This window comes from Ovis canadensis, chromosome 11 (genome assembly GCF_042477335.2).
Source record: "Ovis canadensis isolate MfBH-ARS-UI-01 breed Bighorn chromosome 11, ARS-UI_OviCan_v2, whole genome shotgun sequence".
NCBI classification, from domain to species: domain Eukaryota; kingdom Metazoa; phylum Chordata; class Mammalia; order Artiodactyla; family Bovidae; genus Ovis; species Ovis canadensis.
This window is the reverse complement of record NC_091255.1, coordinates 27,165,549-27,191,928: the sequence shown is the minus strand read 5'-3', so window position 1 is coordinate 27,191,928 and position 26,380 is coordinate 27,165,549. Positions and strand designations below refer to the sequence as shown.

The window sequence follows — 26,380 nt, the reverse complement described above, 5'->3', positions numbered from 1 at the left end:
CCTTGTATTGGACAAAAGGGCAACACGGGATAACTGTCGTTCTCATCAAGCATGCATGTACTTTGCCTTTCCTCGCAGTAGTTTTGAGATCCAAAACTGTAAGTTCCAAATCAGAGATATATTATTTAGTCAATGCAGTGTTGTTGAAAAAAATTTACTTCTCCTATTATTGATATAATTTCTTATGAAAAGCTAGTACCTAGTTTTTGTTTTAATTAGAATTTTCTCTGGATATTATTTACATTAATGAAGAAGTATAGATGTAGATTAAGAGAATTCTTAACAAGAGCAGTTTTTAAAGTTAGTTTATTTATTTTAATTGGAGGGTAATTACTTTACAGTATTGTGGTGGTTTTTGCTATACATTGACATGAATCAGCTACAGGTACACGTGTCCCCTCATCATCAACCCCCCTCTCATCTCCCTCACAGCAGCTTTTTAACTTTAAAAAACCTTATAGTGTTTATTTTTGAGGTAAAATTCACGTATGATGAAATTTGCCTTTTTAAAGTGGCAATTCTCTGGGTTTTGGTATGTATACAAGGTTGTGTAGCCATCACCGCTATCTAGGTCTAGAACATTTTATCACCTCAAAAGTAAACCTAAAACCCATTAGCAGTCAGTCTCCATTCCCTCCACCCGTTGGCCCCTGTCCTGTGATTTTGTTTTTAATTGAAATTTGCTTTTTTCTTTGCAGAATCCAAGAAAACAGGGGCCTGAAACCCAAGGCAGTACTGCAGAATTAATTACAGGGCTTGTCCAACTGGTCCCTCAGTCACACATGCCAGAGATTGCTCAGGAAGCAATGGAGGTAAGGGGAAAATGAATTCTAGGCTCTTGAATGTAATATTGTAACTATGTAGATTCTCATTTTTTAAAGTCTATTCCTTAAAAATTTTTTCCTTAAGAATTTTCTATCCAGCTTTTAATGGTTACTTTCCATTTAGAGTTGCTACAAAATATTGCCTGTATTCCCCATGTTGTACAATACATCCTTGAGCCTACCTTACATCCAGCAGTTTGTCCCTTCCACTCCCCAATAGCTGTATTGAGCACCCCCAGAACTCCCTCCACTGGTAACCACTAGTTTGTTCTCTATATTTGTGAGTCTGCTTCTTTTTTTTTATATTCACTAGTTTGTGGATATTTCAGTTTCCACATGTAAGTGATATCACATGGTCTTTCTCTGACTTATTTCATATAGCATAATGTCCACCAAGTCCGTCTGTGTTGCTGCAAATGGCAAAATTTCTTTCTTTTTTTTAATGACTGAGTAGTATTCTATTGTATGTATGTGTGTGTGTGTGTGTGTGTGTGTGTATGTACACACACACCCTATGTACACACACACCACACATCTTTATACATTCTTGAATATAAAGACACATTCATATGTCCATTGATAGACACTTAGGTTGTTTCGGTATCTTGGGAATTGTAAATAATACTGTTATAAACATTGGGGTGTATGTATCTTTTCTAATTAGTGTTTTTAGTTTTTATGGATATATACCCAGAAGTGGAATTGCTGGCTTATATGGTAGTTCTATTTTTAGTTTTTCTAAAGAACCCCCACACTGTGCTCTCCAGTGGCTGTACCAATTTACATTCCTGCCAGCAATGTACAAGGGTTCCCTTTGCTCCATGGTCTTGCTGTCGTTTGTTACTTGTGTTCTTTTTGATGATAGCCATACTGACAGGTGTGAAGTAACACTCAAGTGGTTTTGATTTTCATTTCCTTGATGATCAGTGATGTTGAGCATCTTTTCATATGCCTGTTGTCTATTTGTATGTCTTCTTTGAAAACCTGTGTATTCAGTTCTTTTGCCCATTTTAAAAAATTGTGTTGTTGGGTTTTTTTTTTAATGTTGAATTGTATGAGCTATTTATGTATGTTGAATATTATCAGTCATATTATCTCTTATCAGTCATAATTTGCAAATATTTTCTCCCATTCAGTAGGCTGTTTTTGCATTTTGTCAATGGTTCCTTTTGCTGTGCAAAAGCTTTTAAGTTTAATTAGGTCCAATTTGTTTACTTTTGCTTCCCTTGCTTTAGGAGACAGATCTAAAAAAAATACTGCTACCGTTTATGTCAAAGAGTGTTCTGCTTATATTTCCTCTAGGAGTTTTATGGTTTCTGGTCTTGCATTTAAGTCTTTAATCCGTTTTGAGTTTATTTTTATGTATTATGTTAGAGAATGCTCTAATTCCCTTATTTTATATATAAAGAAAATAGCTGTCCAGTTTTCTCAGCACCACTTATTGAAGAGGCTGTCTTTTCTTCATTGTGTATTCTTGTCCCCTTTGTCATAGTTTGACCATAAGTGCATGGATTTATTTTTGGGTCCTCTATCCTGTTCCATTGGTCAGTGTGTCTGGTTTTGTGCTAGTTCCATACTGTTTTGATGACTGTAGTTCTGTAGTACAGTCCAAGGTCAGGGGGCATGATTCCTCCAGATCTGTTCTTTTTCAAGTTTGTTTTGGCGTTTTTGGATCCTTTGTGTTTCCATATAAATTTTGAAATTATTTTTTTCTGATTCTCTGAAAAATACCATTGGTATTTTGATAGGGATTGCATTAAATCTGTAGAGTGCTTTGGGCAGTATAGTCATTCCAACAGTATTGATTCTTACAACCCAAGATCATAGTGTATCTATCAATCTGCGTGTTATCTTCAATTTCTTTGACCAGTGTCTTTTAGTCTTTTGGAGTATAGGTCTTTTGCCTCCTTAGGTAGGTTTATTCCAAGGTATATAGCTTTTTTTTTTTGATGCAGTGGTAAATGGGATTGTTTCATGAATTTCTCCTTCTAGTATTTCATAATTAGTATAAAGAAATGTGGCAGATTTCTGTATATTAATTTTGCACCCTGTAACTTTACTGAATTTATTGATGAGTTCTAATAGTTTTTTAGTAGCTGTCTGTAGGATTTTCTATGTGTATCATGTCATCTGTGAACAGTGACAGTTTTAATCTTCCTTTCCAATTTGGCTTTCTTTAATTTCTTTTTCTTCTCTGATTGCTGTGACTAGGACTTCCAAACTGTGCTGAATAAAACTGGCAAGAATGAGCATCCTTGTCTTTTTCCCTTGATTTTACAAGGAAATGCTTTCAGGTTTTCACCATTGAATATGATGTTAGCTGTGGGTCTGTTGTAAATGGCCTTTGTTGAGGTGTGTTCCCGCTATGCCCAGTTTCTAGAGAGTTGTTTTTGATCACAAATTGATGTTGAATTTTATCAAAAGCTTTTTCCGTGTTAATTGAGATGGTTGTAGGATTTTTATTTTTCAGTTTGTTAATGTGGTGTATCACATTGGCTGATTTGTAGATATTAAAACATTCTTACATCCCTGGGATAAATCCCACTTGATCATGGTGTGTGATCCTTTTAATGTATTTTGCTAATTTTTTGCTAATACTTAGTGGAGAATTTTTATATCTGTGTTCATCAGTGATATTGGCCTACAATTTTTTTGTGATATATTTGTCTCATTTTGGTATCAAGGTGATGGTAGCTTCATAAAATGAGGGAGGAAGCAGTCTTTCCTATGCAATAGTTTGGGAAGGATAGTTGTTAGCTCTTCACTAAATGGTAGAATTCACCTGTGAAACCATCTGGTGCTGAGCTTTTGTTTGTTGAGAATTTTTTTATTATTGATTCAATTTCATTACTGGTGATTGGTCTGTTCATATTTTCTGTTTCTTCTTGAGTCAGTCTTGAAGATTGTACCTTTCTAGGAATTTGTTTTTTTTTTCCTAGAGTATCCATATTATTAACATGTAACTATTCATAGTAATCTCTTATGATCCTTTGTATTTCTGTGATGCCAGAAATACAACTTCACCTTTTTCATTTCTGATTTTATATTTTAGGCCCTCTCCTTTTTTTTCTTGATGAGTCTGGCTAAAAGTTTATCAGTTTTATCTTTTCAAAGAACTACTCTTAGGTTCATTGATCTTTTTTTTTTTTTTAGTCTCTATTTAAATATTTCTGCTCTGATCTTTATGATTTTCTTCTACTAACTTTGGGTCTTGTTTGTTCTTTTCGTTTCTTTAGGTCTGACTTGTCTATTTCAGGTTTTTCTAGTTTCCTGGGCTAGGCTTCCTCTTAGCACTAGGGGGAATCTTCCCTCTTAGAGCTGCTTATGCTACATCCCATAGGTTTTGGATCCTTGCATCTTCATGTTCATTTGTCTGCAGGTATCTTTTTATTTCTTTGATTTCTTCAGTAACCCATTGGTAACTTCCATATGTCTGTGCTTTCCGTATTTTTTCCCTTGATGTCTAGTCTCATAGTGTTGTGGTTGGAAAAGAATCTTGATATGATTTCAGTCTTCTTAAATTTATTGAGACTTGTTTTGTGGTCTAGCATGTGATCTATCTTGGAGACTATCCCTTGGAGACTATCTATCTTGGGAATATCCCTGTTCCATGTACACCCGGAAAGGAGTGTGTATTCTGCTCTTTTGGATGGAATGTTTTCTGTATATCTGTTGATCTAGTCTAATGTGTTGTTTAAGGCCAGTGTTCCCTTATTGGCTTTCTGTGTGGATGATCTGTCCATTGATGTAAACGGTGTGTCAAAATCACCTACTACTATTGTGTTACTGTCACTTTCTCCCTTTATATCTGTTGATATTTGCTTTATGTATTTAGGTTATTCTCTGTTGGATGATAAAGAGACACATCATATTATTACAGAAGGGTCCAATCCATCTAAAAATAAACCTTTATGTGAGTCTAATAACAAAGATTTAAAATATAAAAAGCAAAAATACATAAAATTTCTAAATATATAATATAAAAACATGTAAAAGGACAGATAGACAGACATAGTTATAGCGAGATACTTAAGTATACCTTTCTCAATATCTGATAGAATAAGCCAGCAAACAAATAGTAAGGATAGAAGATTTGAAAAACATGATTATCAAATTTGACCTATTTGACACATATGAAGAACTACATTCAATAAGTACATTTTATTTTCAAGTACATGTGGGATATTTAGTATATCTTGAGTAAGGGTCATACAAATTCTGAAGGATTCAAATCATTCAGAATTTTTTTATGACTATATTGAAATTAAGCTAGATAGCAAATAACAGAAAGCTTTATGAAATATCAAGTGATTTTGACCCTTGAACAGCATGAGTGTGAACTGTGCAGGTCCAGTTATATGCAGATTTTTTGGACATATTGAAAACACTTTTGTGTATTTGTGACAGTTTGAAAAAACCTGCAGGTGAATTGCTGGCCTCGCAGTATCAAAACAATTAAGAAAAGGTATGTCATGGCATAGAATATATCTGGATACCAGTTTATATTATCATTTTGGGGGGATCATTTATTACATCTTTTTGCTTTTTTTTAATTGAAATATTGCAAAAATTAAAAGAAAATTTTTTTGGCTTCCCTGATGGCTCAGTTGGTAAAGAATCCACCTGCAATGCAGGAGACCCTGGTTTGATTCCTGGGTTGGATAGGTCTGCTGGAGAAGGGATAGGCTACCCACTCCAGTATTCTTGGGCTTCCCTTGTGGCTCAGCTGGTAAAGAATCTGCCTGCAACACGAGACCTGGTTTTAATCCCTAGGTTGGGAATATCCCTGGAGAAGGGAATGGCTACCCACTTCAGTATTCTGGCCTGGAGAATTCCATGGACCGTGTAGTCCATGGGGGTCATAGTCAGACACAACTGACTGACTTTCACTAATTGAAATATATTTGATTTACAATATGTTAATCTCTGCTATACAGCAAAGTGGTTCAATTTACATATATGCATTATTTTTCTAATATTCTTTTACATTATGTTTTATCACATAATATTGAATATAGTTTCCTATGCCATACAGTAAACCTTGTTGTTTATCCAAATATTATCATTTACTATATAAAATATATATAAATATACTATAAAAAGTTAAAATTTACAAAAGCTTACAGACTGTACATGGTGTCTTTCACAGTCAAAAGAAATGTAAGCAAATGTAAAGATGCAGTATTAAATCATAATTGCATAGAGGATTTCCCTGGCGATTTAGTGGTTGAGACTCTGCCCTTCTAATGCAGGGTCTTGGGTTCGATCCCTAGTCAGGGAATTTAAGATCCCATGTGCCACCTGGTGTGGCCAAAAAATAAAAAATCCTAGCTGCATAATGTTAACTGTAGTACATACTATACTACTGTAATAACTACATGTCTGTGTTTTGTTACTATTGGGTGAGCTCAAGTGTTGTATCTGCTTAAAATGTTCTCTGAGAAGTTTGTCTCTCCCACTAAATTGTATATCAGCAAAAAGTGATCTCTTGGGTTCTCATGTATTTTTCATCATGTTTGGTGCAGTACCATACCTTGTGACCTACACAGAGTGCACTAGTGATGAGAGCAGAGAAAGGTCATGACATTATAAGAAGTTGAATTGTTTGACATGTGCTGTAGATTGAGATATGCAGCTGTGGTTGTCTGCCATTTCAAGATAAATGAATCCAACGTACAGACTGTTGAGGGAGAAAAATGGAAATTCATGAAGCTGTTGCTGCAACTACTCCAGTAGGCATGAAACCTTGTCCTTTTTATTGAATGTCTCTCATATTCAAAAGACAACTTTTATGTGGATGCAGGATTGCTATAAGAAAGGTATACCTATTGACTTCAGTGTGGTTTGAGAAAAAGTGAAGTCTTTATGTGACGAGTTGAAGCAAAAGGAAAGTGGAGGATCTAAAGCCAGACAATGTAATGCCTGCAAAGGATGGCTTCTTAATTTTAGAAAGAGGTTTGGCTTTAAAAATGTCAAGATAAAGGGAAAGCAGCTTCTGACCACAAGGCAGCAGATGGGTTCCTAGACTCCATTAAGAAAATTATTGGTGGAAAAGGATGTCAACCTGAACAGGTTTATAATGTGGATAAAAAGTGCCTTATTCTAGCGGGAAAAAAAAATGCCACAAAGGACATTTATTAGGAAGAGAAATAAGCACCACGATTTAAGGTAGGAAGGGATAGGCTTACCTCTACTGCTTTGTGCAAATGCTGTATGATCAAAACTGCCCTAATCTATAATGCAAGGCTTCTAACTTTCAAGGCTGGAAAGGAAAAGAAAGATACCAGTCGCTAGTCTTTTAGTTGTATAAGAAAGCCTGCACATTGAGGATCATTTTTTGGATTAGTTCCATCAATGCTTTGTTACTGGAGTGAGGAAGTATCTTGCCAGTAATGGACTGCCTTTTAAAATTCTTTTGATACTGGACTGTGCCCCTGGCCACCCAGAACCCCATGAGTTTAACACTGAAGATGTCAAAGTGGTCTCATTGCCCAAAACATGTCTCTAATTCAGCTTCTAGATCAGGGGTTCATAAGGACTTTTAGGCTCATTACACATGGTATTCTATGGAAAGGGTTGTCGACACTATGGAAGAGAACCCCAGTAAAGAGAACATCATGAAAGCCGGGAAGGATTACACTATCGAAGATGCCATCATTGTTATAGAAAAAGTTGATGCAGCTTGTAAACATGAAGTAAACTTACAATGTTGATAAATACTGTACTGCACTTTAAATGTATTTTCTTTATGATTTCTTAGCAACATTTTGTTTTTACTAGCTTTATTGTAAAAATATAGTATATAACACATATGACATACAAAAATGTGTGTTAACAACTCTGTTATTGGTGAGGCTTCCAGTCAATAGTAGACTATCAGTAGTTAACTTGTTAGGCAGTCAAAAGTTACATGTAAGTTTTTATTACTGCATGGGGAGTCAGCACCCCTAACCTCCTCATTGTTCAAGAGTCAACTGTACTTTGTTTTTATTCATATTCTGCTAATAAAAGAATAGTATAGCCATCATTAAAAATTGGTTTGCAGTATCTACAAAAGCTAAACATCCACCTTAGCAATTCTCCTCCTAGGTATATATCCAACAAGTGTGTTTACCAAAAGACACATATAAAATATTAATAGCATAATTTATAATATTCCAAAAAGGTGTAATAGCATATTAAAAAGCAGAGACATTACTTTGCCGACTAAGGTCCATCTAGTCAAGGCTATGGTTTTTCCAGTGGTCATGTGTGGATGTGAGAGTTGGACTGTGAAGAAAGCTGAGCACCCAAGAGCTGATGCTTTTGAACTGTGGTGTTGGAGAAGACTCTTGAAAGTCCCTTGGACTGCAAGGAGATCCAACCAGTCCATTCTAAAGGAAATCGGTCCTGGGTGTTCATTGGAAGGACTGATGCTGAAGCTGAAACTCCAATACTTTGGCCACCTCATGTGAAGAGTTGACTCATTGGAAAAGACTCTGATGCTGGGAGGGATTGGGGGCAGGAGGAGAAGGGGACGACAGAGGATGAGATGGTTGGATGGCATCACCGACTCAATGGACATGAGTTTGAGTAAGCTCCGGGAGTTGGTGATGGACAGGGAGGTCTGGCGTGCTGCGATTCATGAGTTCACAAAGAGTCAGACACAACTGAGCGACTGAACTGAACTGAAAAAGCTGTAAACAGCTCAGACATTTATAAACAGTAGAGATAAATAATTTGGATTATTTCATTCCATTGATTACAGCAATGCAAAAAGAATAAGCTAATGCTAAGTGCAAAGCATCCTGAATCTCACAGACATGATATTGAGTGAAAACAGTCAAACACAAAAGAGAACATGCTGTATGATTCCCTTTATATAAAGTTCAGAAACGGGCAGAGGTGTCTATGGCGATAGAAGTCTGAACAGTGGCTGCTTTTGTCAAGAGCTGATGACTGGAAAGGAATGTGCAAAAGGCTTCTGAGTGTTGATGCTGTTGGTCTCAGTGTTGGTTATATGGGATATATACTATTGTGAAAACTCATAAAACTATATATTTAAGATTTACTACCTCATTATTTATCATGCTTTATTTTGCCAAAGATGTTTCAGCACTCATTGTTAGATACCCGTTGTTTGTATTAAGTTGTTATAAAAATAACTGGTTTCAGACTGTGAATTTTAAATCATTATTATTGTTGTTTGGTCACTAAGTCACGTCCAGTTGTTTGTGACCCCATGGCTTGCAGCATAGCAGGCTTCCCTGTCATAACAAGGCTCAAACTCATCTTTATTAATCAAAATGGGAACCGTTACAATCTTGTTTGCCAATGAGAAATAAGTTTTTTTATTCCTGTAGCATAAAAATTTGTGCTTCGGGATTTGATGAACTCTTAGAAAGCATTTTCTGCCTCCTGCTGGTTGTGGAGGCATTTTCCCTGCAAAAAGTTCTTGAGTTGCTTTAAGAAGTGGTAGTTGGTTGGCAGGAGGTCAGGTGAATATGGTGGATGAGGCCAAACTTCTTAGCCCAGTTTGTTCAACTTTTGAAGCATTGGTGTGCAATGTGTGTTTAGGCATTGTAGTAGAGAATTGGGCCCATTCTGTTGACCAATACTGGCTACAGATGTTGTAGTTTTTGGTGCATCTCATCAACTTACTGAGCATTCTTCTCACATGTAATGGTTTCACCAGGATTCAGATAGCTGTGTGGATCAGATAGGGAGCAGACCACCACACAGTGACCATGACCTTTTTTTGGTGCACGTTTGGCTTTGGGAAGTGCTTGAGAGCTTCTAGGTCCAACCACTGAGCTCGTCATTACCAGTTGTCATATAAAATCCACTTTTCATCGCATGTCACAATCCGATTGTGAAATGGTTCATTGTTTTTGCACAGAATAACGGAAGATGACACTTCAAAATGATTTTTTGATTTGCAGTCAGCTCATGAGGCACCCACTTATAGAGCTTTTTCACTTTTCCAATTTGCTTTAAATGCCAATCAGTCACAGAGTAGTTGGGTTCTTTGGCAACTCCTCATGTAGTTATAAGAGGATCAGTTTTGATGATTGCTCTCAGTTGGTCGTTGTCAACTTCTGATGGCCAGCCACTGCACTCCTCATCTTCAAGGCTCTTGTCTCTTTTGCAAAACTTCTTGAAGCACCCTGCACTGAACATTCATTAGCAGTTCCTGGGCCATATGCATTATTAATGTTGCAAGTTGTCTCCACTGCTTTACAACCCATTTTGAATGTGAATAAAATAATAACTCAAATTTGCTTTTTGTCTAACATCATTTCTATAGTCTAAAATAAATATCAACAGCAAGTAATGTCATTAGCAAAAAAACATAAAGCAAGAAATGCACATTAAAATGATGTGTAACATAACCACATTTATTTAAGAATGTATTCTAATGTCAAACAACAAAGTTCAGCAATGTAAAAACCACAATTACTTTTGCACCAAACTAATATTTGTGTGCATTGCTGTTGGTTCTATAAACAGGTATATTCTTTGCATTCTTTTTGGAAAGTTCTTTGACAGTATTTGGCAGGAGCCATACAAATGTCATTTTTTTGGTCCAAATAATTCCATTCCTGTAATTTTTTAATCCTGTGAATATAAATGAAAAGTAAAAAGCTGCACACATATATGGTTACTGCTGTTAGTTATAATAGAACATAAGGGGAAATTTAAATATTCACTAGTAAGAGAATATGTTCATATTCAATAGCAAGAGGATAATATTTCAATTTGGTGAACTATTAAGCATCCATTAAACCATGGAGGTCACATAGCAATATGGAAAATTATGAAATGTCAAATGAGTATACTGTTATACAATTTTGTTAAAATTATATGTGGAAAGTTTTAAAATAGAAAGGAACATGAAAAGGAAAATAACCACTGAGGGAGAGAAAAAGCTAATAGATTTTCTTTGAATATTAAAAAAAAATGTTAAAACAAAATGTTAGAGAATTTGCCACTTAAACTAAAAATGTCAATAAACAGGACTAAGTTTGTGCATGTTAGGGACAAAATTAAATGTTAATTTGTGCTGTTTTTCCTTGATATGAGAGGTATAACATATAATTTTTGAAGATTTTCACAGTGCATTTCAGTTTTTAGTAAATATCTCAAAATAATTACAGTGAAAGTATTTGAAATAAGATAATATAGGTCTGATCTTTATACCATTTATAGCTTTTGGAGTTATAAAGTTGTCCAAGGTTAGAAATTTACATATTTTTCCTCTAATTTAAAGGGAGTCATTGCAGCTTATTTGCACAGGTTATCATTGGAGCTCTATTTGCAGTTTATTCATTTGATTTGATTTTAAGAGAAGAAATTAGTTCTCATTATGTGTTCCAAACAGTATTTCATTGGAGTTTTAATACAAAGCTTTAAAGAGGCGTCAAGAATCTCCAAATCCGCTGACCAAGGACTGAGAGGAATGTGCAGAGCTCAGTAATGTGCGTCTGGGGGAAGCACTGTGAACTTAACCTATTGGAGTTAAGATAGGGTTGGTTTGAAGGAAGAGTCTAGTTCTACTCTCTGTACTTTTGATGGCATTGATTCATTTCATAGCAGTGTTTTTGTGTATTAGTTGTATATTCCTGTTACTGTCCTGTGAGCCAAATCCATTTCAGTTCTATAGTCAGTCGCAATATTTTAGGATGAATAATCTCTGTGCAATGCAAAAATCTGTTTTCCTCCCCCTTTCTCCCTTTTGAAAAATAATTTGACCTTTCTGTTCTAAGAATTTGTGGCAAACAAGATAACTTCTACTTTTAACTTGTGACCTAGAAGTAAAATGTTGTGTGTATTAGTTTTGGAGAGCTCGCCTTCTTTGGGGGGTTAATTTTATTTTCCATAGAGTTCTTTGATGCTCAGTGAAATCATATTATTTGTGTCTTATAGCAGTTTTTACACATGTATATTGCTATTCTAAATTCATCAGTATTTAACTTATGTGTACATGCCATTTAAAGTAACAATGAGAGGAATAAAGTGACTTCATTTTGTATATATAATCCCTAGAGATTTGGGTTCTTCAGAGCTTTCCTCTTGTGCCTTACACTGCATGTTGAGGCTATAATTAAGTAGCTCAGTTTGTCAGTATTTGTAAAATAAATACTCCAGTGTTATGTTTACCAAATATTTTTTTGAGTAAGTCTTCTCTCTCTTTTTTTTAAAATTCAGGCTCTGCTGGTTCTTCATCAGTTAGATAGCATTGATTTGTGGAATCCTGATGCTCCTGTAGAAACATTTTGGGAAATTAGGTATACACACCCTTATTTTTTAATTCAACTTAAATTTTTAATTTTTTTGTCTTTAAGTATTAACTCTATATACTTGGTTTATTAACTTTATTCACTTATACTGCCAGATGTTTTATGATTTTGTATTTTATTTGACTTGAAATTATTAGGTTATTTCGTATTTTAACTGTAAGAACATTGTCACAGCAAATTAGAAAATAAATTTTTAAAAATTGTGCTAAATTTCATTACCCAACCATAAGTAGTATTATTTGGTATGTCTTCTGCTATTTCAGATTTTTGTATGTTTAAACTGTGTTTTAAATTGATTTTTATCATTTATAAGCTTAGAGTGTTAAAGTTTTAAATATTAATAGTTTGTTTCAGTTTTTTAGACTATAATCTCATGTTTTCAATAATACTGGTGTTTTTTGTGGATGAATTAATATAATGAATATCTGCTTAGAAGGCAAAATTGTATGTATATATAATTTTATAATTTATTTCCTTGGTTATGTGAATTATTACCTTTCAGTGAGCATAGGGGTAACTCACTGAGGAAAATGTAAGTGTGTAAACCTTAGGTTTTGTTATTATCTTGTAGAACTGGGTACACCAAGTCACTTGGCAGCTGAGTTAAATCCTAGATTCTGGAGCAGTGCTCTTTGATAGTAATGTAATGTGAACCACATATGTAACTTAAATTTTTCTAGTTGCCTCATTAAAAAAATAAACAGGTAAAATTAATTTTAATAATATATTTTTAAACCCAGTGTGTGTGTGTGTGTATATATATATAGAGAGAGAATATTTTTAATATGTTGATCAATATAAAAGTTATTAATAAGATATTTTATGTTCTTTTTTCTAAAGTCTTCAAAATTTGGGATGTTTCATACTTAGAGGACATCTCAGTTTAGACAAGCCATATTTCAAGTGCACAGTGGCCACATGTGGCTGACTTGTGGTTACTGTGTTGGACAGTGCAGCTCTAGAGTAGAAATGAGCAAACTTTTTCTCTAAAGGGCCAAGTAGTCAGTATTTTAGTTTCTGTGGGCCAGATAGCCTCTTTTATAACTGTTTACTTCTGCTCTTGGGACGTGAAAGTAGCCGTAGACAGTGAGAGAGTGGAGCGTGACCGTGTTCCACTAAAACTTTATTTGCAAAGGCAAATGATGGACTGGATTTGGCCTGCAGGCAGTTTGCCGACCCCTGCTCTAGAGCACTAGGTTTACATAGTCTATGCTGTACAGATCTATAATTTTTCTTGAGTCCTCTGTGAGGATGAGATGCATGGATGAAGTGGTTGGGGGAGAAGGGGGCTTAGAAGTACTTTTTTTTTTTAATGTAATCTGCATACTTCCTTTCATTATAGTGCTATTAACATTTTGATAACCATTTCTCTAAAATAAATCCTGGAAAGGGAGATAAGCTTCTTTAAACTTTGTCCATTATTAGAGAATGCCATTCTTTTATTCTGACTTTATCTGTATTAGGTTGTTTATTGGCAATGCTGATAACAGTGAACTTTGTTTCTGCAGCTCACAAATGCTTTTTTACATTTGCAAGAAATTAACTAGTCATCAAATGCTTAGTAGCACAGAAATTCTCAAATGGTTGCGGGAAATTTTGATCTGCAGGAATAAATTTCTTCTTAAAAATAAGGTAAGCAAAATGACATCTGTTGAAATGGAAGAATATTTGGAATGGTAATGAAGAGAGATTAAGGAAATGTTTATTACCAAATCAAGTCCTTATTCATCTCCTCTCTCCTGCAAAGTCTTCAGGGGAAATGTACGTGCAGGAGACAATGGCTGAGAAATCAGCCCTTTAAGTAAAAATTATTTTGAGCTGTTACCCTTAAAGCCACAATCCTGATAAAGTCTAGACGAGTTAAGCAGGATTCTGTGGGGTGAATCTAGGAGGAGTGGGGCCTCTATAACCAAGAAGATTGAGAAACAGCGTTTGCTGTCTCTGCTGTCAAGCTCATACATAAGACTTGAATCTGATGTCTAGGCTAGTCCGGAGAATGGTATCTATCTATCTATATATATAAAGAAGCTGAAGGAAAGAGATTGAGGGCCATCAATCTAGGTTTATTTATATTTCTGTGAGAAAGTTATTACCTCTTGAAGATATCAGAAGTCTTCTTCCTTAGGGTTGAGTGAAAAGTTTTGATTCTGAACTATTGAAGCCTGATGACAAGGTTTTGGTGGCTAGAGAAGAGCCTTAAGTTTCTTTTAACATAAAGTTTCTATAATCAGTCAATTAAAAAGTTCTGTTATGACATAGTTTTAGAAGTACTTGATTCAATAAAATTTTATCCATTTCTGGAATGGATAAAATCTATGGGAAATCTTAAATGTCTCTAATACGTATGCTTTTCAGTGTGCCATGCAGCTTGTTGAATTTTCTCTGTTTAGAAATGAGCTAATGGTGAGTTGGGTTTATTCATATCTGGTTTACCTTCATCTGTTACTGTAGTAGAATTTGGCCTTATGCCAAAGATAAGGAATGAGATTGGACTTCAGCATTTCATGCCTTGCCTATAGTATAATTCTCTAGAATGCGAGCATTAGTAATCCAGCAGTGAATCTTGTTGTCCTCTGGTTAGTGAAGTCACTCATACTTAGCATATATACCAGTGTTAATTCTGGTCCAGAGGAATTTAATCTCAAAAGAGTCAACTTCCCATTATCCTGATCGTATTGTATGAGAGGAAATCTGTTGTTTTTAACTGACTAAAAAGTACATTATATTTTTCGTGTGGTAGATTTATGTTGTTGATGTTTAACTTGTGTCCATGTCAGACCTAGAAATCTTAATTTACATTTCTAGATCTGTTGATTCTGAGTATTTGAAGAGTGGAAAACTGAGAGGAGTTTCAGAGACACTGTGGAAACATTATTTGTACTACTGGGTTTCTAGAGAATGTTTTTCAGTGTGAGAGGAGTAGGAATTGGAAGGAGAGGTTTTCCAGGATAATCTTAAACAGAAAGGCAACTCATATAACTATTTATTTCTCTTGGCTATCAGTGCTTTGAAAAGGCTTACTTATTTTTCCTTTCTAGCAGGCAGATAGAAGTTCCTGTCACTTTCTCATCCTTTATGGAGTAGGATGTGATGTTCCTTCAAGTGGGAATACCAGTCAAATGTCCATGGATCATGATGAATTACTACGTACTTGTGCTCCTGGAACCTCTCTCAGGAAGGGGAAAGGAAATTCATCCATGGTAAGGGACTTCTTTTGTAGTTTTCCTGTATCATCATCTGTGCTCTGTACTTTTTTTCTGAATTAACTTGGGTAAATTTCAACTAGGTAATACAGCATAATAAAGAACTGCTTAGCTTATAGTTTCATTACTGCTCTTTGTGAACACTCAGGCAAGTTCCTAACTTATATGTTTCTCAGTTCCTCAACTTTAAAAGGGTATAATAATTTCTGCTGCAGAATTATTGTGAGAATTAAGTGAGATTATGTATAAATAGCACTGGATTGAGTATTTGACACTTACAAGCTGTAACTGATAGCTATAATTATTATAACTCTCTATCCTATAAGAAAGATCATTCGTACCCCAGAAGTTTAAAAGTTCTATCAACTAAAAGAAAGTACAGATTTACTGGGGAAAAAAGGCATTTTGCTTAATGTTATATGCATTAAGTGTTTTCATGACTTTTGTGTCCATAATTCCCTTTAAAAATAAATCATAATACTACTGAAAATGTCAGATCATTATAGAATTTCTGTTGCAGACCAAAGCTTTTTTAAATCCCTATTTTACAATATAATCTTCAGTCAAAGGAAAACAACTACTCAACAGTGTGGTATTTTCTGTTGGTCTTAACTACAGAATTTGCATGTTGGCTTATAAATGAGAATTTCTCTATTTTGTGTTTTGAGAATATGTTATCCAGAGCCCAATATACCTCATACAGTCATGTTTATTTCTTATTCATGTCCTTCTTTCAGTCAGTTTGCAGTATGATTATTTAATTTCTTCCTCTGGGCGGATAGAATTTCTTGTTACTTGCTCTTCTTTTGTCATTTTTGAGTGACTGAGAAGTGCATTATATTTTTCATTGAGTAGATTTATACTGTGCATATTTTCTTTGTGTTCATATTAGACTTAATCTATATTTATAGAATCTGAAGAAATTGAACAGATACTAGTATTATGTTGGTCCAAATAATTTGAGTTCTCATTCAGTCAAGATATTTTGAGGTGTAAAAATTCTATCATGGTTAAAGAGGAAAAGCTCTTGTGGGTTATTGTATACAGACATCTATGGTACATAGCTTGTTGAATTATTGGATTTTGTAAATAAAATTACGTAAGTTGCAAATATTTGCCTCCCTCTCTTGATCCCAGGATAGTGCAGCAGGGTGCAGTGGAACCCCACCAATATGCCGACAAGCTCAGACCAAATTAGAAGTGGCCCTGTACATGTTCCTGTGGAGCCCCGACACTGAAGCAGTTCTGGTTGCCATGTCCTGTTTTCGTCACCTCTGTGAGGAAGCAGATATCCGGTGTGGGGTGGATGAAGTGTCAGTACACAACTTCTTGCCCAACTATAACACATTCATGGAATTTGCCTCTGTTAGCAATATGATGTCAACAGGTAAATCATGCATAATTTTTTTTTTTAATTCAGTCTACCTTGAATCACATACCTGATGACTCTAGGAACATAGGCATGTGTTTAAGATCAATACTTCTTTAAGTTAACAGGGCTCATTCAAATACCTTTCCTGAAATCCTTTTTTTTTTTCACAAGGTAAGGTGAAAGTAAATACTATTTGGAATAAGTTATTTTCTCACTGAATTTTTAATATGCCATATGCATTTGTTTAAAAACTGACAGTATAAATTGCTTTCAGTTATAAATTATACAGTTTACTCTGCCTCAGCTGTATATAGTGAAGTTTTAAAAATATTAGCACATGTTATGAGTAAGTATAGGTAGAAATAGCTATTTTAGGCCAAGGACATTGTGGAGACCAACTTAAATACCCCTTTCCTGTGAGGCTGGTAAAAGGAAGTGTGCAGCCTTACCATTTGAAGTATTCATTCCCCTCCTCCTCCTCTGCCTTTTGGGTTGGGCTTGCCACATTCTCCACTGGCAAGCAGGGCTCTTAAGTGCAGTAGGCTAATTTGCTGTTGTCTTGACTTCCCTGGTGGCTCAGATGGTAAAAGCGTCTTGCTTACAATGTGGGAGACCTGGGTTCGATCCCTGGGTTGGAAAGATCCTCTGGAGAAGGAAATGGCAACCCACTCCAGTACTTTTGCCCGGAAAATCCCATGGACAGAGGAGCATGGTGGGCTACAGTCCACGGGGTCGCAAAGAGTCGGACACGACTGAGTGACTTCACTTTCACTTTCACTTGCTTAGGAAGAGCAGCACTTCAGAAAAGAGTGATGGCACTACTACGGCGAATTGAGCATCCCACTGCAGGAAACACTGAGGTATGTCCTTAGCAACAGAAATATCCTTTCCAGGCCCCCACCTGCAATTTTCAAAGGCTTGGATTTTGTGCATGTGACCAGGAATAGCTTTTGAAGCAAATCTAAGATGCGTATTATAAGTAGGATATTATAATATACACCAAGTTTGAGAGCTATTACTGATTGGTTTTTTAGCTCTAGGTTTAAGGTTGCTTTCAAGTGGTAATTGCTTTCATTTTAGGCTTGGGAAGATACGCATGCAAAGTGGGAACAAGCTACAAAACTAATCCTCAACTACCCAAAAGCCAAAATGGAAGATGGCCAGGTGAGTTTGTGAAGTTGATTTTGTCTATTGATTGATCTGCTAAATATATGTACTACATACACTTTAGTAATATTTTGTGAGTGACTCTTAGTGTAATAAGTATGTAGATGTAAGACTGATGGTGTCAGTGCAGTTCAGTCGCTCAGTCGTGTCCAACTCCTTGCGACCCCATGAACCGCAGCACGCCAGGCCTCCCTGTCCATCACCAACTCCCGGAGTTCACTCAGACTCACACCCATCGAGTCAGTGATGCCATCCAGCCATCTCATCTTCTGTCGTCCCCTTCTCCTCCTGCCCTCCCATCCCTCCCAGCATCAGAGTTTTCCAATGAGTGAACTCTTCGCATGAGGTGGCCAAAGTACAGCTTTGGCATCATTCCTTCCAAAGAAATCCCAGGGCTGATATCCTTCAGAATGGACTGGTTGGATCTCCTTGCAGTCCAAGGGACTCTCAAGAGTCTTCTCCAACACCACAGTTCAAAAGCATCAATTCTTTGGTGCTCAGCTTTCTTTATGGTCCAACTCTCATATCCATACGTGACTACTGGAAAAACCATAGCCTTGACTAGATGGACCTTAGTTGGCAAAGTAATGTCTCTGCTTTTGAATATGCTATCTAGGTTGGTCATAACTGTTCTTCCAAGGAGTAAGCATCTTTTAATTTCAGGCTGCAGTCACCATCTGCAGTGATTTTGGAGCCCAAAAACATAAAGTCTGACACTGTTTCCACTGTTTCCCCATCTATTTTCCCATGAAGTGGTGGGACCGGATGCCATGATCTTCTTTTTCTGAATGTTGAGCTTTAAGCCAACTTCTTCACTCTCCTCTTTCACTTTCATCAAGAGGCTTTTTAGTTCCTCTTCACTTTCTGCCATAAGGGTGGTGTCATCTGCATATCTGAGGTTATTGATATTTCTCCCGGCAATCTTGATTCCAGCTTGTGTCTCTTCCAGTCCAGCGTTCTCATGATGTACTCTGCATATAAGTTAAATAAGCAGGGTGACAATATACAGCCTTGACGTACTCCTTTTCCTATTTGGAACCAGCCTGTTGTTCCATGTCCAGTTCTAACTGTTGCTTCCTGACCTGCATACAGATTTCTCAAGAGGCAGGTCAGGTGGTCTGGTATTCCCATCTCTTTCAGAATTTTCCAGTTTATTGTGATCCACACAGTCAAAGGGTGTGGTTTATCTAAACCTGCACTAAAATGGTAGCCACTAGACACTAGTCAAATTAAAATCTCACTTATAATTAAATATAGTTAAAATTCAGTTTCTCTGTCACAGAGTAGCCACATGTGGAAATTGACTGCTATCTTGGACAGTACAGATATAAATGTTTCCATCATTGCAGAAATACTGGACAGTTCTGAGCTAGAGATGATTTATGATAGAGACCATTCCTTTTCTCTCTTTTCTTTCTCTTTCTCCATGAGAGTATTGCATAGAATTTTCAGGAAAGGAATGACAAAAGTAGAGAAAAGAATTAAAATTGAAACACTAGGTCTTACTGTTTTATTAGGTATTCTAATTAAGGGATCTGGTGGCCAGAAGATTGAGCCATAGGTTAAATGAAATTTTAAAATTTGAACATTTCACTCATCAGCTGTTACCATCTGTTACCCTGGAAATTAACAATTGATATTTCTGTATGTTTGATTTGAAATGGTCATATTGTTCTCATTATTACATGTTTTAGAAAAATTCATTAGTCTCCCATTGTTTTTTCTTGTCATGCTTAATTAGAATAAGAAAAGTTACATTTTTATGAAGCAAAAATCTGCACCTAATATCATTGTTCGAAGATGGACATGTGGCTTTAGAATGAAAGCTTTCTTTTTTTTGTTGAGATGTAATTCACATACTGTAAAATTCACCTGTTTAAAAATGTATAATTATGTGGATTTTAAAATATTCAAAGTTGTGTAGACCTCACCACAGTTTAATACCCATGCCCTTTAGCTGTCATTCCCAAACCTCCCTCTACACCTCTGCCCCTGGCCCTCGGCAGCCATTAAGCTACTTTCTGTCTGAGCAGACTTGCCAGTTCTGGACATTTCATATAAATAGCATCATGCAATGTGTGGTCAATAGTGATTGGTTTCTTACACTTGGCGTAATGCTTACAAGGTTTATTCATGTAAATCAAAGCTTTTAAAAAGAAATTCGATATTCTGTGTTGACTATATTAGTCTATGATAAAAATATGTTAGTGGTGCCTTAAAAATGTATATAATCTTAAGTTTGGGTTTTTTTTAAAACTTACTTTGCATCTTTCACATAGATTTTTTTAATTGTAGGATAACATAAATTTAAAAATATGTGTAAATTGATGACAGTGCAAAATATTAGGAGATGAACATACTTGTGCAGTCAGCACCCACATCAAGAAAGAAATCATTACCAGCATCCCAGAAGCTTTCATTGTGCTCCTTCCAGTCACTAACGATCAAGAGTAACTAACCATTATCCTGATTGAATACAGTCATTTTCCTGTTGTTAAATGTATATTAATAGAACAATAGAAGTATACTCTAATTATCTGGCTTCTTTCACTCAACATAATGTTTGTGAAATTCAGCCACACTATTCTATGCAATTCTAGTGCATTTTTTGTTATTGTAATATATTATTTATTCGACAGTCTTGAATTTAATTTTTCCTTTCTGTACCTTTTTGGCATCAGACAGTTATACAAAGACTAGTTTTTTTTTTAATTTGTTTATTTATTTTAATTGAAGGATATTACAATATTGTTATTTTGAATAGTGCTGCTATGAACATTCTTGAATGTGTCCTTTGCTGATCTTATAGATGTATTTCTGTAAGGCACACACAGTAGAATTGCTGAGTCACAGGATATGTGATGCACCTATGGGAAATATAAATGGATATAATCACATTAAAAAATTGCTTGATAGTTTTACAGAAACTTTTAGAAGACAGCTAACATTTAAAAATGAACTGCTACAACTAAAGATCCTGTTTCTCACAACTAAAGATCCTGCAGTGAAGATCAAAAATACCTCGTGCCACAACACGACTAAGACCCAGCGCAGCCAGATAAAGAAATAAAATGAACTGTCATAATATCTATGTAAATGATCAAAGATCACCTAACCATTAAAAGCTTTCCTCTTAAAGAATGTGTAACAAATGAGGCAGTGGATCCACTAACAGGGGTCTATTAATGGTTGCTTACGCTTGCATGAGGGCTTCCCAGATGGCAGTGGTAAAGAACCCACCTACCAATGAAGGAGACATAAAAGATGCCAGTTCAGTCCCTGAGTCCAGAAGATCCCCTGGGGAAGGAAATGGTAACCTGCTCCAGTATTCGTGCCTGGAAAATTCCAAGGACAGAGGAGCCCGGTGGGCTACAGTCCATGGGGGTCACAAAGAGTCAGATGTGACTGAGCACATACATACCTGCATGAACAAGCAGTTTTTTCATTGGGATTCTTCAAATTATAACCCTTTAAAGACCAGAAGTAGGAAATAAAATATTGTACATACTTTTCTAATTCAATTAGTAAAAAATACTTTGAAGCACTTAAATGTTCAGTAAAATTAGACATTTATATCAAGCCTGGGGAGACCTAAGCTGAAAAATATATAATATAATATGGTATAATATATTCAGCTAATAAGTGAATTCTCTGTGTCAGAGAATGGAACAACATTATCAAAGTGGTATTAGACAAAGGAAACATGAAAATGAATCAGTGGAACGATTAAAGATCAAGAAACTTGAGCCCCAATAAGAAGTATGTAAATACACAGCAGAATTCAACCTAGAGAAAAAAAACACTAACCTAGTTCTTTATGCAGTATGAAAGTCAAGGTACAAAAGATTCCTCAGATGAAAGAACAATACCGTTATCAAAATGTTGTATTAGCTTCATTTTAACATCACATTAACATTTTGCTTCATATATAGTGACGCAATTTAAGAACGTTTACCTGTAGATTGAAAACAGAGTAGCCACTACTGTGTTCCTGGAGTCAAGAAGAGAATAAATATTACTGTTACTCCTTTGTTTCTGTTAGAGATGATCTGATCAAAAACAGTGTCAAAAAGTACTGTTTAAAAATAAGACAGTGATAAAATATGAACCCTGTAAGGGAAATCTTTAAATGTAACTTGAAAATCACAATTACAATAAAATAGGTTGATAATGACACATTAAATGCTATGAATTAACTTCTAGTTGAAAAGAGTACACAAACTGTACTTTGACTATTGCATAAAAATTTTTTAAATTACTATTTACCTGTTTCCTAAATTTGTGAGCAACCTTCAGTGAATCTCATTTAGATCTATCTATTGGTAAACCAACATACCAGGGAAGCTTTTCTGCTTTATTTATTAATCCTCCAGAAAGATTTAACTGCATCATCATCTTGGATTGTATTCTAACAAGATGTTTCCTTTCTTTCAGACAATATCCAAATTAACTAATAGTTAACTAAAAGGGTAACTGTTGAATTGATGTTTATGAATTATAGTTCCTTAACTAAGATGTTTATGGTAAATGGCAAGATGTTGTTAGGGGTGAAATGTTAGCTCTGCCTATGAATTAATTTGAGCTAGCTCCTCTTCACATCCAGATTCTTCACTATCAAAATCAGCCATATTTTTTTCTGATTTTGCACTAATCTGGTATCTACCACAGCTGACATCATCTGCACTTAGCTTATCATCAGCCATGTGCCCATCGTGGTACTGAAGCTGAATTTAGTGATGCTGGATTGCCAACAAGCAAATAATTCATTTCCAGTAGTCTCCCAAGAAAGTCCCCAGTGTGTGTCATACTACAGGATTCCTGAGATGCTTGTGCTGTTTGGGCAGCATTCATTTCCTCTGAAATACGTTCTGGATCTTCAGAGTCTGAATAGGCATGTAGCATTTGTATTTGATTATCTACTGATGACATAGACTGTTAAAAAGCAGGTCTTTTCCTGTTTCACTGCTTGCTAATAGACCTTGGGAATTCCCTTAAGCAAAGGCCTACTTGACTTTCTGTTTCAAAAATCTATATCACAACTACTTTTAAGAGGATTTTGACCATGATCTTCTTTAAGGGCTTCAGCTCTGCAGTGTCTTCTGATTGACCTCTTGGCAGAGCTGCCAGCTGACTGTCTTGAGTTACTAGAAATCACCTCATTGGTAGATCCATTACTATGCTCACTGTTGCTTCCAGGACCACTGCTTCCATCTTCACGACTGTTGGCAGTTTTGTCAGAACTTCTTTGTTTGGATTTCATTGTGTCTGAAAGCTGCTGTTGTATATATTTCATTCTTAGTGTAAGTTGCTTATCCATTTGAGTGTCGCTGCCTCCATTTTGATGAGTTTCACTATTATTTGAAGACCAGCTGCAGGTGTACAATGTGATGGAGCTGGTCTTCTGAGCTTTTCTTCCTCTTTCCTATTTTCAATGGGAAGATACGTATTTCGTAAAGATGCAAAAGAGCTGCTTAGTTAGCTGAGCCTTAGCTGCTAATACGCTATTCCATAATGCTTTAATTAACATCAGTGCCAAGTACAGTGTCTGTTCGGTACGAACACTTGGCTGAAGACCTGAAACCAGATTAAGAAGATGTCTGAGAGGAGCTAGATCCAGATGCTTGATGAGTAAAGGAAATGAGTCATGTATATACCAACCACAGTGTCTCAGCTCTGCTGCAACCCATATGCAGTCAATATGCTAAGGATTCAGTCATCCTGCTGCTGCTAAAAAATTCAAAGTCACTTGACAGGGTTTGATAATCTCACTATGTAAATTCGGTCCATATATATGCTCTGCACTGCTTATAAGCCTGTCTGCAAGTTCTTCCTCAGTGGACTTTCTGTGTCTGATACCAATGACTCATTATTGCATATATTGTTAAAGGTGTGAAGTTGATTCATTATCTTGAGCCCAACCAACCTCTTAGTCAAACGAGATCACATAAAGTACTTAAATGCAAGATCTAGGCTTACTTTATTTTATCAAATCATAATGTTGTATCCAATGGTTCTTTCACTGTGCTACACATTAAATCATCCATCCTGTGAACCCCACTCTCTTAATTCCTGACCAGGTAGCTTGCATAAATATCTGATAATGTAGGGCCTAAAAGGGACAATGTGCTGCATGACAGCAGAGATATGTAGCCATATCCTAATACGAGATACAACTGTAATAAATCCATGTACTATAAGAAATGGCAAAGTTTTAAGAGTTCCACATTCAAAACAATCATTCATGTGAGGTCGTTTTCCCCACAGAATGAACAATGAAGTAAAGGCAATGGTACTTCTACATCATTCATGTCACTGATTGTCCCTAATATATTGCTTTCTTAGGGTGATATATCCCCTATAGTAAGATGACTATTATGCTTGTAGGCAATATATAAGGGAAATTGAATTTGAAAAATTTATGCCACACACAGAGTTTTCTTTCTTATCTCCACTCCATAAACTGAAAGGATCAGAATTCCTGGAAGATTCCTCCTCTGTCAGATTACAAATTCTTAATTATTTTTTTCTATTGATTTTATCATTCTATACTCCTTCATTACATTCTTTTTTATATTCAATGGTTTTTTCCACTTGGTTACCCTCATCTTGTCTTGTGGGAATCTATGTTAATAGTAGTACAACGTTCACACAGCTGGATCCAGAGTTTTTGAACTTGGGCGGTCACTAAGTTATTAAATGCTTACCCTACTTGGTTAAAAACCTTCAAATGCTTATATTCCTTGAAGCAGCACAGATACTGCCTCTGTGTCCGGAAATTGATATAAGCAAATATTTTGAAAGTTCTTAAGTTCCTTTAAGAACTGCAGTTCGTCACCACCTTCTGTATCTGATACTGGATCCATGTAATGCTACTACCTTCACTTCTGTAAATTACGACTCATCTGTCCTCAAGCAGCGAGGTACCTTGATGTGACTAGAAATTGCAGAGCAGAGACTTGGATTTTTTTTAATGTAAAAAAAAATGTTCTCTTGTCACAGAAATGTTGGATAAAAAGTAATTTGTCAAGTCTGTCAACCAGTTTAGGTTGAATTCATGCTTTCCATAAAAATTTTGTGTTTAGGCTGCTGAAAGCCTTCACAAGACCATTGTGAAGAGGCGAATGTCTCATGTGAGTGGAGGAGGATCCATAGATTTGTCTGACACGGACTCGCTACAAGAATGGATCAACATGACTGGCTTCCTTTGTGCCCTTGGGGGAGTGTGCCTGCAGCAGAGAAGCAATTCTGGCTTAGCAACCTATAGCCCACCCATGGGCCCTGTCAGTGAACGCAAGGGTTCCATGATCTCAGTGATGTCGTCAGAGGGAAATGCAGATACACCTGTCAGCAAATTTATGGATCGGCTGCTGTCCTTAATGGTCTGTAACCATGAGAAAGTGGGACTTCAAATACGGACCAATGTTAAGGATCTGGTGGGTCTAGAATTGAGTCCTGCTCTTTATCCAATGCTTTTTAACAAACTGAAGAATACCATCAGCAAGTTTTTTGACTCCCAAGGACAGGTAAAGTGTTCTCTGTTTTATTTTTTACCCTTTCTTGTAAATAGTGACTCATTTGAAATAACGAAGCCTTTTTCTTTTAGGTTATTTAATTTTGATACTGGCATGGACTTTCACTTATAATTTTAAAAAAATTAGATAAAAACATTGCAAAAAGGAGAATCATCTAATTCAGAAATTAGTTTGCTTGTAGGGACTCTGGTGCATGGGTGTGCCTGGGGTTAACAATGTCTTGGGCATGGATGTGAGCATCTGTGTATATCTATGTGCCTGTTTGAATATGTGCCCATGGGTATATTTCTTCATGTGTATGACATTTATCTATGGTCTGTCTGCTGTGCATTGATTCCCAAATCAATCAATTCCCAATGTTTTGTTCTTTGTATAGGTTTTGTTGACTGACACCAATACTCAGTTTGTGGAGCAAACCATAGCTATAATGAAGAACTTACTAGATAATCATACCGAAGGCAGCTCTGAACATCTGGGGCAAGCCAGCATTGAAACAATGATGTTAAATCTGGTCAGGTAGGCATTCTATTGAAGTGTAGCTGACACACATTTGGATTGGTAGTTAGCAATAAAATAATTTGCCATCCTTTTCTTTTTTGCACCCAAATCAGGGTGTAATAATAAGGTAATTAGAAGTTATATATCTTCTCATATGAGCAAAATGAAAATCTTACAATTTTTATGGTTACATTTAACCATTTTACTTAGTGGTGAAAGCATTTAGAAAACCTTTTCCTTCATTTATATCTGATCACTTTTTTTTTAATGCCCCTGTATCTAAATAGATATGTTCGTGTACTTGGAAATATGGTCCATGCAATTCAAATAAAAACAAAACTGTGTCAGTTAGTCGAGGTAATGATGGCAAGGAGAGATGACCTTTCATTTTGTCAAGAGATGAAATTCAGGTGAGTTCTCAAAGAGCAAAATAAAGTCTTGTAAATTTTACTATGTTTAGTGAAGTACAGAAAAATAGTGGCACCTGGTTATCATGGGAAGCAGG

At 35.8% G+C, this 26,380-nt stretch overlaps 1 protein-coding gene across 10 annotated transcripts in view; it reads left to right on the top strand.

The window, feature by feature from the left end:
- Nucleotides 1–26,380, top strand: part of NF1 (neurofibromin 1) — a 254,089-nt gene that overhangs the window by 97,101 nt on the left and 130,608 nt on the right. For 8 of the 10 annotated variants that reach the window (XM_069602902.1, XM_069602905.1, XM_069602904.1 and 5 more), the window contains 10 exons: nucleotides 699–812; nucleotides 12,012–12,091; nucleotides 13,612–13,735; nucleotides 15,142–15,303; nucleotides 16,444–16,693; nucleotides 17,465–17,538; nucleotides 17,759–17,842; nucleotides 24,928–25,368; nucleotides 25,754–25,893; nucleotides 26,163–26,285. In XM_069602902.1, the coding sequence (XP_069459003.1) occupies nucleotides 699–812; nucleotides 12,012–12,091; nucleotides 13,612–13,735; nucleotides 15,142–15,303; nucleotides 16,444–16,693; nucleotides 17,465–17,538; nucleotides 17,759–17,842; nucleotides 24,928–25,368; nucleotides 25,754–25,893; nucleotides 26,163–26,285 (1,592 nt within the window). The remainder of the gene's footprint in view (nucleotides 1–698; nucleotides 813–12,011; nucleotides 12,092–13,611; nucleotides 13,736–15,141; nucleotides 15,304–16,443; nucleotides 16,694–17,464; nucleotides 17,539–17,758; nucleotides 17,843–24,927; nucleotides 25,369–25,753; nucleotides 25,894–26,162; nucleotides 26,286–26,380) is intronic. The other 2 variants (XM_069602908.1, XM_069602907.1) reach the window with 1 other exon arrangement.